Source organism: Rhinopithecus bieti, unplaced genomic scaffold (assembly GCF_001698545.2).
Source record: "Rhinopithecus bieti isolate Rb0 unplaced genomic scaffold, ASM169854v2 scaffold_10347, whole genome shotgun sequence".
Classification (NCBI taxonomy): Eukaryota; Metazoa; Chordata; class Mammalia; order Primates; family Cercopithecidae; genus Rhinopithecus; species Rhinopithecus bieti.
Window position 1 is genome coordinate 2,327,845 of NW_016806836.1, and position 12,227 is coordinate 2,340,071.

The window sequence follows — 12,227 nt, forward strand, 5'->3', positions numbered from 1 at the left end:
TTTTTTTGACATTTAAAAACATTTATGAATTCATTTAACATAATAAACTTGTTACATATTGAAATAAATAACATCTTAATTTAGAAAATCCTAGTTTTTAAAATTATACTTTAAGTTCTGGGATATACGTGCAGAACGTGTTACATACATGCTAGGTATACACATAGCAGCTTTATTCTTAACAGTTGCAAACTATAAGCAACTCGGTAGAGATGTGTGTAGTCATGCAATAGATGGCACAGCAATGAAAATTGACAAAATACAGCTACACACAACAATGTGGATGAAATTCATGAATATAATGTTGAACACACAAAGCCAGGCACAAAATAATACATTCCAACTGACTCCATTGATATAGAACAGAAGCAGACAAGAACAAAAACATATTTAAGGGAATACATACATACCAGCTTGAAAATGTGAAAAAGAAAGTCACTACCATTAGCTGCCTTCGAGAGCATAGGAAGGGGCTATATTGAAAAAGAATAAGCAAGGAGCAGAAAGTGTTGGAAATCTTTTACTTGATCTCAGTGATAGTTTAATGAGTGGTCACTTCATAATAGTTCTTTAGACCAAACGTTAATGTTTCATGCATATTTTTATCTTTGTATTTTTTTTCACAATGCATATTTTTACAAAAAGGAAAAGTAGCTCTTCCTTGTTTTGTCTCCTTTTCTTTACTAACTGAACTAGTCAGTCCTAAAGCCATTAGATAGGCAGAGCAAGGTAGGCGTTTGCCCCAAGGGGAAGGGAGCCATGACTGGCTCCGTGTGGGCATCAGAGCTGGAACAGGTCAAGGAGGGTGTCTCTGTAGGAGGGCTGCTGGCATGGTGTGCTGGAGCCAGGGGTAGATGAGAATGTCCAGTGAGGAGGCAAGAAGCAGCATAGCATGGAGACCAGTCTGCCCATGTTGAGAAAGGCATCCCCCTGGGGCTATAGGGACAGACTGGCACAGAATGAGAACCTGAGTGGGGTGAGGAGAGTGTCCAGGCGGGGGAGCAGATGAAGGAGGAGCCTCAGAGCTGGAGCAAAGTGAGGAGCTGTCTCCATAGGGAGAAGGCCTGATGTGGACTGTTCGAACTGAAGGAGGGTGAGGAGGGTATCTATGGGGGTGGGCAGCCAGACATGGAGGGTCAGAGCCCAAGGAGATGAGGAGGATATGTAGAAGTTAGGGTGGTTGGCTGTGGGGAGTTGGGCCAAGCATAGTGAGGAGGGGTTCCACAGAACAGGGCTGTTTTGTGTCAGGAATCAGAGCCTAAGCAGGGTGAAGAAGGCATCAATGGATCAAGCGATTCTCCTGCCTTAGCCTCCCCAGTAGCTGGGACTACAGGCGTGCGCCACCACGCCCGGCTAATTTTTGCTTTTTTATTAGAGACGGGGTTTCAGCATGTTGGCCAGGCTGGTCTCGAATGCATCCTGATATGGCTGTTGGAGCCCAAGTAGGATAAGTTGGGCATCTTTGAGTGGCCCAGTGTGGAGGGTGAGAGCCTGAGTAGGGTAAAGTTTGATATTTTTAAAAAAACAAACAAACATGTAATATGTATCTACACATTTTCAAAAAATTAAAACAGGAGTAATAGTGATAGGTTATATTATTATTCACAACTATTCATTCCATCTTTCCTTTAAGAGGACACTCCTGCCCATTACCTTGCAATTTCAGAACCGCCTGTGGAAGGAAGACATATTTCTGTCTCATTGACTGTGGGTTTGCTGTCGGCTGTGCTTTACCTGTTGGAATATGAGCGGATGTAGCATATGCATTGTGAGTTTTGCATTGTGAGTTTCTGCCAGCTCCTTTGTGCTTCCCCTCTGCCAGGAGAAGGGGCCTAATCCACATAGAGGCTGCTTCTTTAGTGTTGGTCCCGCAGCCTTGAGTAGAGCCCCCGCCTGGAACAAGGCAATAGACAATTTGCCTAGGAAGTCTTTTGTTGTGGCAAGTCATGGAGAGGTCAAAGTTATTTGTCCCCAAAGTAATAAAAATACAGTTGATTCCCATTACTTGGGGGTAGTTATGTTCTGTAAAGTCACTGTGAACACCGGATCAGCAAATACTGAGCCACTGCTCCTAGAGAAAATGCAAGCCTCTGACCACACATTTTCATCATTTGATCAATACATAACCCTGTTTTATGTGTGCTTCTGTCTGAAGACACATGATATAGTTGGTAATTAGAAGGTGCACACAGAAGGCTTCTGGGAGGCTGGCTACTTTCTATTTTTTAACCTGTGTGGTTAATTATTTAAAAAAACTCTACATACATTTTTTTTGAGAGAGAATCTCTCTGTCCCCCGGGCTGGAGCATAGTGGTGTGATCTCGGCTCTCTGCAACCTCCACCTTCCGGGTTCAAGGGATTCTCCTGCCTTAGCCTCCCAAGTAGTTGGGACTACAGGTGTGCACCACCATGCCCGGCTAATTTTTATATTTTTAGTAGAGACGGGGTTTCATCGTGTTGGCCAGGCTGGTCTTGAACTCCTGAACACAGGTGATCTGCCTGCCTCAGCCTCTCAAAGTGCTGGGATTACAGGCGTGAGCCACCGCGCTGGCCCTGTCTTTGTTTTTTAAACGTGTGTATAGGCGCGGTGGCTCACGTCTGTAATCCCAGCACTGTGGGAGGCTGAGGCAGGCGGATCACTAGGTCAAGAGATCGAGACCATCCTGGCCAACTCGGTAAAACCTCGTCTCTACTAAAAATACAAAAAATTAGCAGGGCATGGTGGCAGATGCCTGTAATCCCAGTTACTCGGGAGGCTGAGGCAGGAGAATGGCTTGAACCTGGAAGGTGGAGGTTGCAGTGAGCCGAGATCGCACCACTGCACTCCAGCCTAGTGACAGAGTGAGACTCTATCTCAAAAAAACAAACAAACAAACAAAAAAAAAACCCCAAAAAACCCCACACACCTTATATAATATATATTATTGTTTCATTAACATTGAATTGTGGCTGAAAGCCCTGTGACTCATGCCTGAACCAAGCTTATCTAACACAGGTAATTTCTTCATAAGGCACATCGCAGGCCTCTTGCTCTTAGGACACTTGACAGCACTTTAGTAACTCTTGGCGGCCATTTTAAACAGCAAACTCACCAACAAAAAGCACACAAATGTGAAAAATGTGACACTAAATCGACTGCAAAAAGGAAGTTTGTTTATAGTAGAAGAAGAGCTTAAACAAGCAGAGCATTGTCTTGCTTGACTTCAGCTGGGAATGTGTATGTTACGTGACTCAAATTTTTTGCCACTCTGCACATATCCCTGAATGACCACAAAAGCATCATGAGTATTGATTTTTGGGTGATAAATGCATTTCAACAGGTAGGCAAATTTGCAAGTACAGAATCTGAATAATGAGGACTGAGAGTAGATAACTCGTAATAAGATTGTAGAAATGAATCCAAATATGTCATTAGTGCCCGCAAATGTCAATTAATAGGTAAGAATTGCTGGACTGGATTTTTACAGTGTAGATTTACACTATTTGAAGGATAAACTTAAAATGTAAGTAGAATGGTTGAATGCAAAAGAATGGAAAAAAGACTAGGTAAATGCAAACAAAGAAGAGAAAGTATAGTTTGATTAATATTAGGCAATAGAAAACTCTAAGTCCAAGCTCATTGGCTCACACCTGTAATCCAACACTTTGGGAGGCCGAAGCAGGCAGATGCTTGAGGCCAGGAGTTCAAGACCAGCCTGGGCAACGTGGCAAGACCCCGTGTCTACTAAAATTACAAAAATTACAGGCATGGTGGCACATGCCTGTAATCCTAGCTACTTGGGAGGCTGAGGCACAAGAATCGTTTGAACCCAGGAGGGGGAGGTTGGAGTGAGCCAAGATCGTGCCACTGCACTCCAGCCTGGGAGAAAGAGAGAGGGAGATTCTGTCTAAAAAAATAAAAGAAAACTCTAAGATGAAGTTTTATCTTTAAGGATAAAGGATGGCTTGCTAGATAAGGGTAAAAGACGCAGTTCATCAGGAATGCATTTGTATTTACCTAAACCAATCAAATCAGGATATATTAAAGCAAACATTAATATCATTATGGGCATAAGTTGAGAAATCTATAACTGTATTGAGGGCCCTTGACACACCTCTCTCAATCATTGACAGATCAAAAGGACAAAAAATGTAAAAGATTTAAAATATTTTAACAACACAATATGGATATATATATGGAGTTTTGTACTCAATATTTAGAGACTATCTTTCCCCAGTGTCAGAATGTAGATATCTGACTAGGCAGCATTTAGAAGATAATATCTTTGGACGAGGCTTACCAATGTACTTATTGACTCTGCCTGAACTTAGGGCAAGGTGTATTAAAGAGACTTATGGATCTAGTTGTCCTCCTCAAGGTCTATTTCTTAGTAACTGAGACTAGAGGCACATATCTGGTTGAGTAGCCTTGCAACAGAACATGCTATGCTATGGGGATGAGGAGGGGTGTAAGCTAGGAGCTCTCAGTCATGGAGACGGAGAGGCCTGGGGCTGGGCAAATGCCTAATGGGGGAGAACTAGGGGGTAGTGAGATGTAATGGAGTTATAGTGGGCCCTTACCTGTAGTTCCTAAATACTGTAACCTGGGAATTCACACTGTTCCCCCAGCTCCTGGCCATCTGTAGATCTTTCAATTGCAAAATGCTGCTCAGTTTTCTGCAAAGTGCAACCTCTGCTATTTGGGGAAGCTGGGCAAAAAGGTAGGTTCTGGGTAGTACGGGATTTTCACAATATTGATTCTTCTAATCCATACGAAATATGAACATGAAATATCTTTTCATTTGTTTATGTCTTCTCCAATTTCTTTCACTAGTTTTCAGTGTACAGATCTTACATATCCTTTGTTAAATTTACTCCTAAGTATTTTTTATGCTATTGTAAATGAGATTGTTTTAATTTGGTTTTCAGGTAGTTTGTTGCTAGTGTATAGAAATGCCACTGACTTTTGTATGTTGATTTTGTATCCTGAAAGTTTAATAAATTACTTAATCAGTTCTAACAGTTTTTCGGTGTGAAGTCTTATCCTATATATAGGATCCTGTCATAAGTAAACAGAGGCAATTTCACCGCTTTCTTCCCTATTTGGATGACTTTTATTTATTTTTCTTGCTAATTGCACTGGCCAGGGCTTTCAGTACCATGTTGATTAAAAGTGGTAAAAATTGGCATTCTTGTCTTGTTCCTGATCTCGGAGAAAAAACTTTCAACTTTTCACTGTTGAGTATAAGAGCGGCGGGCTTGTCATACCTGGACTTTACTATGTTGATGTATATTCCTTCTATACCTAACTTGTTGAAAATTTTATCATAAAATGTTGAATTTTGTCAAATGCATTTTCTGCATCTACTGAGATGATCATATTATTTATATCGCTAGTTCTTTTAAGATGGTGTACCACATTGATTGCTTTGAATATGTTGAACCATTCTTGCATTCAAATGATAAATCCTACTTGATCATGGTGAATGATACTTTGTTTTTCTTTTATTTGGAGACAGGGTCTCGCTTTGTCACCCAGGCTAGAGTGCAGTCGCACGATCTTGGCTCACTGCAACCTCTGCAGTGCAACCTCACTGCAACCACCCAGGTTCAAGTAATTCTTGTGCCTCAGCCTCTCAAGTAGCTGGGATTATGGGGATGTGTCATCATGCCTGGCTACTTTTTTTTTGTATTTTTAGTAGAGACAGGGTTATGCCCTATTGGCCAGGCTGGTCTCGAACGCCTAGCCTCAAGTGATCTGCCCACCTTGGCCTCCCAAATTGCTGGGATTATAGGTGTGACCCACCATGCCTGGCTGTGAATGATACTTTTAATATACTGTCGAATACAATTTGCTTATTTTTTTTTTGAGAATTTTTGCCTCTATGTACATCATGGATATTGGCCTGTAATTTTCTTTTCTTGTAGTGTCTTTGCATGGCTTGGTATTAGAATAATGCTGGCCTCATAAAATGAACTTGAAAGAATTCCCTCCACTTCAATTTTTTGGAAACATTTAAGGAGGATTAGCATTAGTTCTTTAAATGTTTGGTAGAATGAAGTCATGAAGCCATTAGATCTTGGACTTTTCTTTGATGGGAGATTTTTAATTACCAAGTAAATCTCCTTACTTGTTGATGTATTTAGTTTTTCTGTTTCTTCATGATTCAGTTTTGGTAGATTATATGTTTCTAGGAATTTCTCAATTTCTTCCAGGTTATTCAACTTCCTAGTGTGTAACTTCACAATCCCTACCAAAATTCCAAATGCATCTCTTACAGAAAATTTTAAAATCCTAAAATTTGTATGGAGTCACAAAAGACCCCAAGAATCTCAAGCAATCTTGAGCAAAAATAACAGAGCTGGAGGCATCACACTACTTGATTTTAAATATACTACAAAGTTATAGCAATCAAAACTGCATGGTACTGTCATAGAAACAAATACATTAACCAATGGAACAGAATAGGAAACCTAGAAATAAATCTATACACTTATGGTTAATTGATTTTTGGTAAAGGTGCCATGAACACACAATGGAGACTGTCTCTGATAAATGGTCTTGGGAAAACTGGAAATTCACATGTAGAAAAATAAAATTGAACCCTTATTGCACATCATGCAAAAAAATCAACGCAATGGGTAAAGAAAATGTGGTATATATACACCATGGAATACTACTCAGCCACAAAAAATCATGAAATAATGTATTTTGCAGCAACCTGGATGGAGTTGGAGGCCATTATTCTAAGTGAAGAAACTCAGGAATGGAAAACCAAATGCCATATGTTTTCACTTATAAGTTGAGTTAACCTATGGGTATGCAAAGTTATATAGAGTGATATGATGGACTTTGGAGACTCAGAAGGGAGGAATGTAGGAGGGCAGAGAAGGATAAAAAAAGAACTACATATTAGGTACAACGTACACTACTTGGGGACTGGTGCACTAAAATCTCAGACTTCACCACTATACAATCCATTCATGTAACCAAAAACCACTTGTGCCCCAAAAGCTACTGAAACACAAAATATGCATATATTTTTAAAAAATCAACTCAAAATGGACAAAAGATCTAACCACAATGGCTGAAACTATAAAACTCTGGAAGAAAACATAGGGGGGAAGTTCCATTATATTGCTATGGGCAATGATTTCTTAGATATGACCCTAAAAGCACAAGGAACAGAAGTAAAAATATACAAGTGAGATTACATTAAATTACAAAGCATTTGCACAGCAAAGAAAATAATCAACAGTCAGGAGACAATTCATAGAGTGAGAGAAAATATTTGCAAACCATACTATGATGAGCGGTTAATACTCAAAACATATAAGGAACTCCGTCAACTCGATAGTAAGAAAACAACTCAATTTAAAAATGGGCAAAGGACTTGAATAGACATTTCTTAAAAGAAGGCATACAAAGGCTGGGCATGGTGGCTCACACCTGCAATCCCAGCACTTTGGGAGGCCAAGGCGGGAAGATCACTTGAGGTCAGGAGTTCAAGACCAGCCTGGCCAACATGGCGAAACCCTGTCTCTACTAAAAGCCCAAAAATTAGCTAGGCATAATGACGCATGCCTGTAGTCCCAGCTACTCAGGAGGCTGGGGCACGAGAATCACTTGAATCTGGGAGGCTAAGGTTGCAGTATGCCAAGATCACACCACTGCACTCCAGCCTGGGTGACAGAGCATGATTCTGTCTTGAAAATAAATAAATAAGTAAATAAATAAATAAGGCATTCAAATAGCCAATAGGTTTATGAGGAAATGCTCAACATCATTAATCAACAAAGAAATGCAAATTAAAATCACAGTGAGATATCACCTCATGCCTGTTAGAATGTCTATTATCAAAAAGATTAAACATAGCAAGTGTTGATGAGGATGTGGAGAGAAGGGAATCTTTTTTTTTTTTTTTTTTTTTTGAGATGGAGTCTTGCTCTGTTGCCTAGGCTGGAGTGCAGTGCCCCAATCTCGGCTCACTGCAAGCTCCACCTCCCAGGTTCATGCCATTCTCCTGCTTCAGCCTCCTGAGTAGCTGGAACTACAGGTGCCCGCCACCATGCCTGGCTAATTTTTTGTATTTTTAGTAGAGACAGTGTTTCACCGTGTTAGCCAGGATGGTCTCAATCTCCTGACTTCGTGATCCACCTGCCTCGGCCTCCCAAAGTGCTAGGATTACAGGGGTGAACCACCGCGCCTGGCCGAAAAGAGAATTCTTGCACACTGTTGGTGGGAGTATAAATTAGTACAGCCATTATGAAGAATAGTGTAGAGCTTCCTCAAAAATACTAAAAGTAGAATTACTGCATAATCCAGCAATCCCATATTTGGGTATATATCCAAAAGAAATGAAATCAGTATGTTGAAGAGTTATCGGCACTGCTATGTTCATTGCAGCATTATTCACAATAGCCAAGATACGGAATCAACCTAAGTGTGGATAAATGGGTAAAAAAGTGGTATATATACACAATGAACTACTATTCAGCCTTTAAAAAGAAGGAAATTCTGTCATTTGCAACAACATGGATGAAGATGAAGAACATTATGCTAAGTGAAACAAGCCAGGCAGAGAAAGACCAATCTTGCATGTCTCACTTATATATGAAATCTAAAAAGTTGAACTTGTAGAAGTAGAGAGTAGATGATGGTTATCAGAGGTTGTTGCCAGGGGGCAGGGTGGAGTGTATGGGGAAAGGGAAGATGTTGGTTAAGGGAATAAAGTTTCAGTTAGACAAGGGAAAGAAGTCTCTGAGATCTATTGCATAGCATGGTGACCATAGTTAACAATGTATTGCACATTTCACAATTGCTACAGAAATGTTCTAACTTAAAAAATGATAAGTATCTCAGGTGATGGATGTGTTAATTACCCTGACATACCCATTCCGCAATGTGTACATACATCAAAACATTAAATTGTAGCACATAAATATAAATAATTATTATTAGTTAATTAAAATAAATTTCTTAAAGTGCAATGAAAGCAGTGATGAAAGAAATAGGTATTTCTCAAATTAAAAAAAAATGAAAGTAAATTATAGGAAATGAGAAATGAATGAAATTGACCAATAACCCAATCCAAGTTGGAAAAAGAAAGGCAAATAAAATCTAATGAAAACACAAAGATTGTGGGTAGAGAATCAGACATGGAAAATAAAAAAGGAATAATATTAAGCTTAAAATTAATGATTTAAGGACAATAAATTATGGAAATTATGAAGACGTTTTTAAAAAGTAGGTTCAATGAAGGGGCTCTGGAGAAACTCCTATCCAAGCAGGCTCAGAAACCAAGGAACCAACTGGGTTTGAAAGCTGTCCTAGGAGAAGTTGGAAAATAAAAAAAAAATCTTCCCACCAACATTTGAAGTGGCTTAGATTCTTAGAGTTCCACAAATGTAGGCTAATTACTTTCATTTCTTCAAATAGCATACAGTCTTACCACTGCACATCTATTAGAATGACTAAAATAGAAGCATTTACAATACCAAATGCTAACAGGTATGTGGAGCAAGTGAAACTCTTAGGACAGTAGTGCACGCACTACTAACGAAAATGCAAAATGGTGCTGTGACTTGGGAAAAGAGTTTGGCAGTTTCTTACAAACATACGCTGCTCACATAACCCAGGAATACCACTTCCTGGTATTTATTTAAGAGAAATGAAAACTTGCGTTCATAAAAAAACCTCTATGCAAATGTTTTTATGGGCTTTATTCATAATTGCCCCAAACTGGAAATAACCCAAATTTCCATCAACTAGAGAAAGGATGAACCCGTTGTATATCCATAGAATGGACAAAACTCAGCAATAAAAAAGAACAAACAATACACAACATAAATGAATCTCAATGCATCATGTGAACATGTAAATATTAATTTTTTAAACTGCTACATAGCTTTTTATAATATATATAATCACTGGGGTAGAAATATCATACTAATTTGATACCCGCAAGCATCTACTTAAAAATATATGGAAAGCAATTCTTTAACAGTTGGAAAATTTAAAACATTAATTTTTTTCCTTGAACTCATATGTTCGTTCCTCTTACCCCACAGACTTTCAGTATAATGGAATATAATCTTATGCACAAAAGTCTTTTATTCATGCCATTTTCTTTTTTTAATTTAACTTTTAAGTTCATGGGTACATGTAAACTTGTGCCATGGGGGTTTGTCGTACAGATTATTTTGACACCCATGTATTGAGCCTAGTACTCATTAGTTATTTTTCCTGATCCTCCCCTTCCTCCTACCTTCCACTCTCCCATAGGCCCCAGTGTCTGCTGTTCCCTTCTATGTCTTCATGTGTTTTCATCATTTAGCTCCCCCTTTTAAGTGAGAACATGTGGTATTTGGTTTTCTGTTCCTGCATTAGTTTGTTAAGGATGATGGCCTCCAGCTCCACCATGTTTCTGCAAAAGGACATGATCTCATTCTTTTTTATGGCTGCATAGTATTCCACTGTGTATCTGTATCACATTTTCTTTATCCAGTCTCCCATTGATGGACATTTAGGTCAATTCCATGTCTTTGCTATTGTGAAGGGGAAAGGACTCCCTATTCAATAAATGGTGCTGGGATAACTGGCTATCCATATGCAGAAGACTGAAACTGGACCCTTCCTTACACAATTTACAAAAATTAACTCAAGATGGATTAAAGACTTAAATTTTAAACCCCAAACTATAAAAATCCTGAAAGACAACCTAGGTAATAAAATAATACAAATAAAACCAATACAGTATAACAACTACTTGCATAGCATTTATAATGGTAAGTATTAAATACCTACCAATCTAGAGGTGGTTTTAAAGTATTTGGAAGAATGAGTGTAGGTTATATGCAAATACTGTGCCATTTTATAAAGACCACATGAGCATCTAAGGATTTTGGTATCTGTGAGGATTCCTGGAACCAATCCCTCAAAGATACCAAAGAGTGACTGTATTTTAAACTAAAGTTACTTATTTATTTGCCTTTTTTTCAACTATTGCCTTGGGTTTACTTATTTAGGAATGCACTTCTACTGCAGAATATTTCGCAATGTTATTTACTTTATTTTATTATTTTTCGTTTTTTGTTTTTGAGACAGAGTCTTGCTCTGTTGCCCAGGCTGTAGTGCAGTGGCACGATCCCGGCTCACTGCAACCTCCACCTCCCAGGTTCAAGTAATTCTCCTGCCTCAGTCTCCTGAGTAGCTGAGATTACAGTCATGCACCACCATGCCTGGCTAATTTTTGTATTTTTTAGTAGAGATGGGGTTTCACCACGTTGGGCAGGCTGGTCTTGAACTCCTGACCTCAAGTGATCCACCTGCCTCAGCCTCCCAAAATCCTGGGATTACAGGCATGAGCCACTGCTCCTGGCTAGCAATGTGTTGTTGATCTCAAGAGATTATATTAAAATAATTGTAAGCATTTAAAAATTATTTTAATGATCTAATTTAATTATTAATCAATAGCTTGATTAAACTCTCCTTCAATTTTTATAAAGGCATACAACTGGACACCTGGTATCTTGCAAAATGATTTGTTTTTTAGCAGGTAGAATATTAATCACAAATCACAAGTGATTTTCTTAGTTTCTGGAAAGTTTACCAAAAAGGCTTTACCAGCATCTACCAAATGATTAAGAATGTGATTAATTATACATGTTACTCTTTCATTTAGTCACCTTATCTCATCTGAAATGCTCTGTAAGTGTTGGAAAGTTTGAATACTATCGTTTCAAAATATAGGAAAGTTTGCAAGCATTTTATAAAAAATATATTTAAAAAAAATTTTGTGATTACTTTTATAAAATCCTTCCTTTCTTACTGCATACTTTAAATATTTTTTTTTTAAGAAAACTTGATGGCACAGATTTAACTAATTGGCAAAGTCAGTCCTCCATTAGCCAAATCCGTCAAACTCATTTCTCCCACAGAAGAATGACTTCATTTTTCAATTCAAATCAATGTCTTAATATATATATCCCTGTGGCAACCATCACACTTCTGAATCCTATTTCTAGGGTAGACAGCAAAAGGCACAATGGCTTAGTGTGAGTTTGTCACCTGAATGAAACCGGTGCCGACCCCTTGGTCTTTCTTACACTTTCTTTGCTTTGCTTCCATGGAAAGCATCCTCAGAAAAATGCATTATTGAATTGTTCCTTTGTTTGGAATTCAGAAGTTTTTGCACTTTGAAGACATGTGAGACATAGGTAAGAAGTATGCTCTTTTTTTTTTTTTT

The 12,227-nt window shown here is 38.6% G+C and overlaps 1 protein-coding gene across 1 annotated transcript in view; it reads left to right on the forward strand.

Annotated features, from left to right (window-relative positions):
* The first annotated feature begins 989 nt into the window (after positions 1-989).
* Positions 990-12,227, forward strand: part of WFDC8 (WAP four-disulfide core domain 8) — a 25,054-nt gene continuing 13,816 nt past the window's right edge. The window contains exon 1 of the mRNA XM_017877957.1: positions 990-1,093. Within this exon, the coding sequence (XP_017733446.1) occupies positions 1,068-1,093 (26 nt within the window). The 5' untranslated portion in view covers positions 990-1,067. The remainder of the gene's footprint in view (positions 1,094-12,227) is intronic.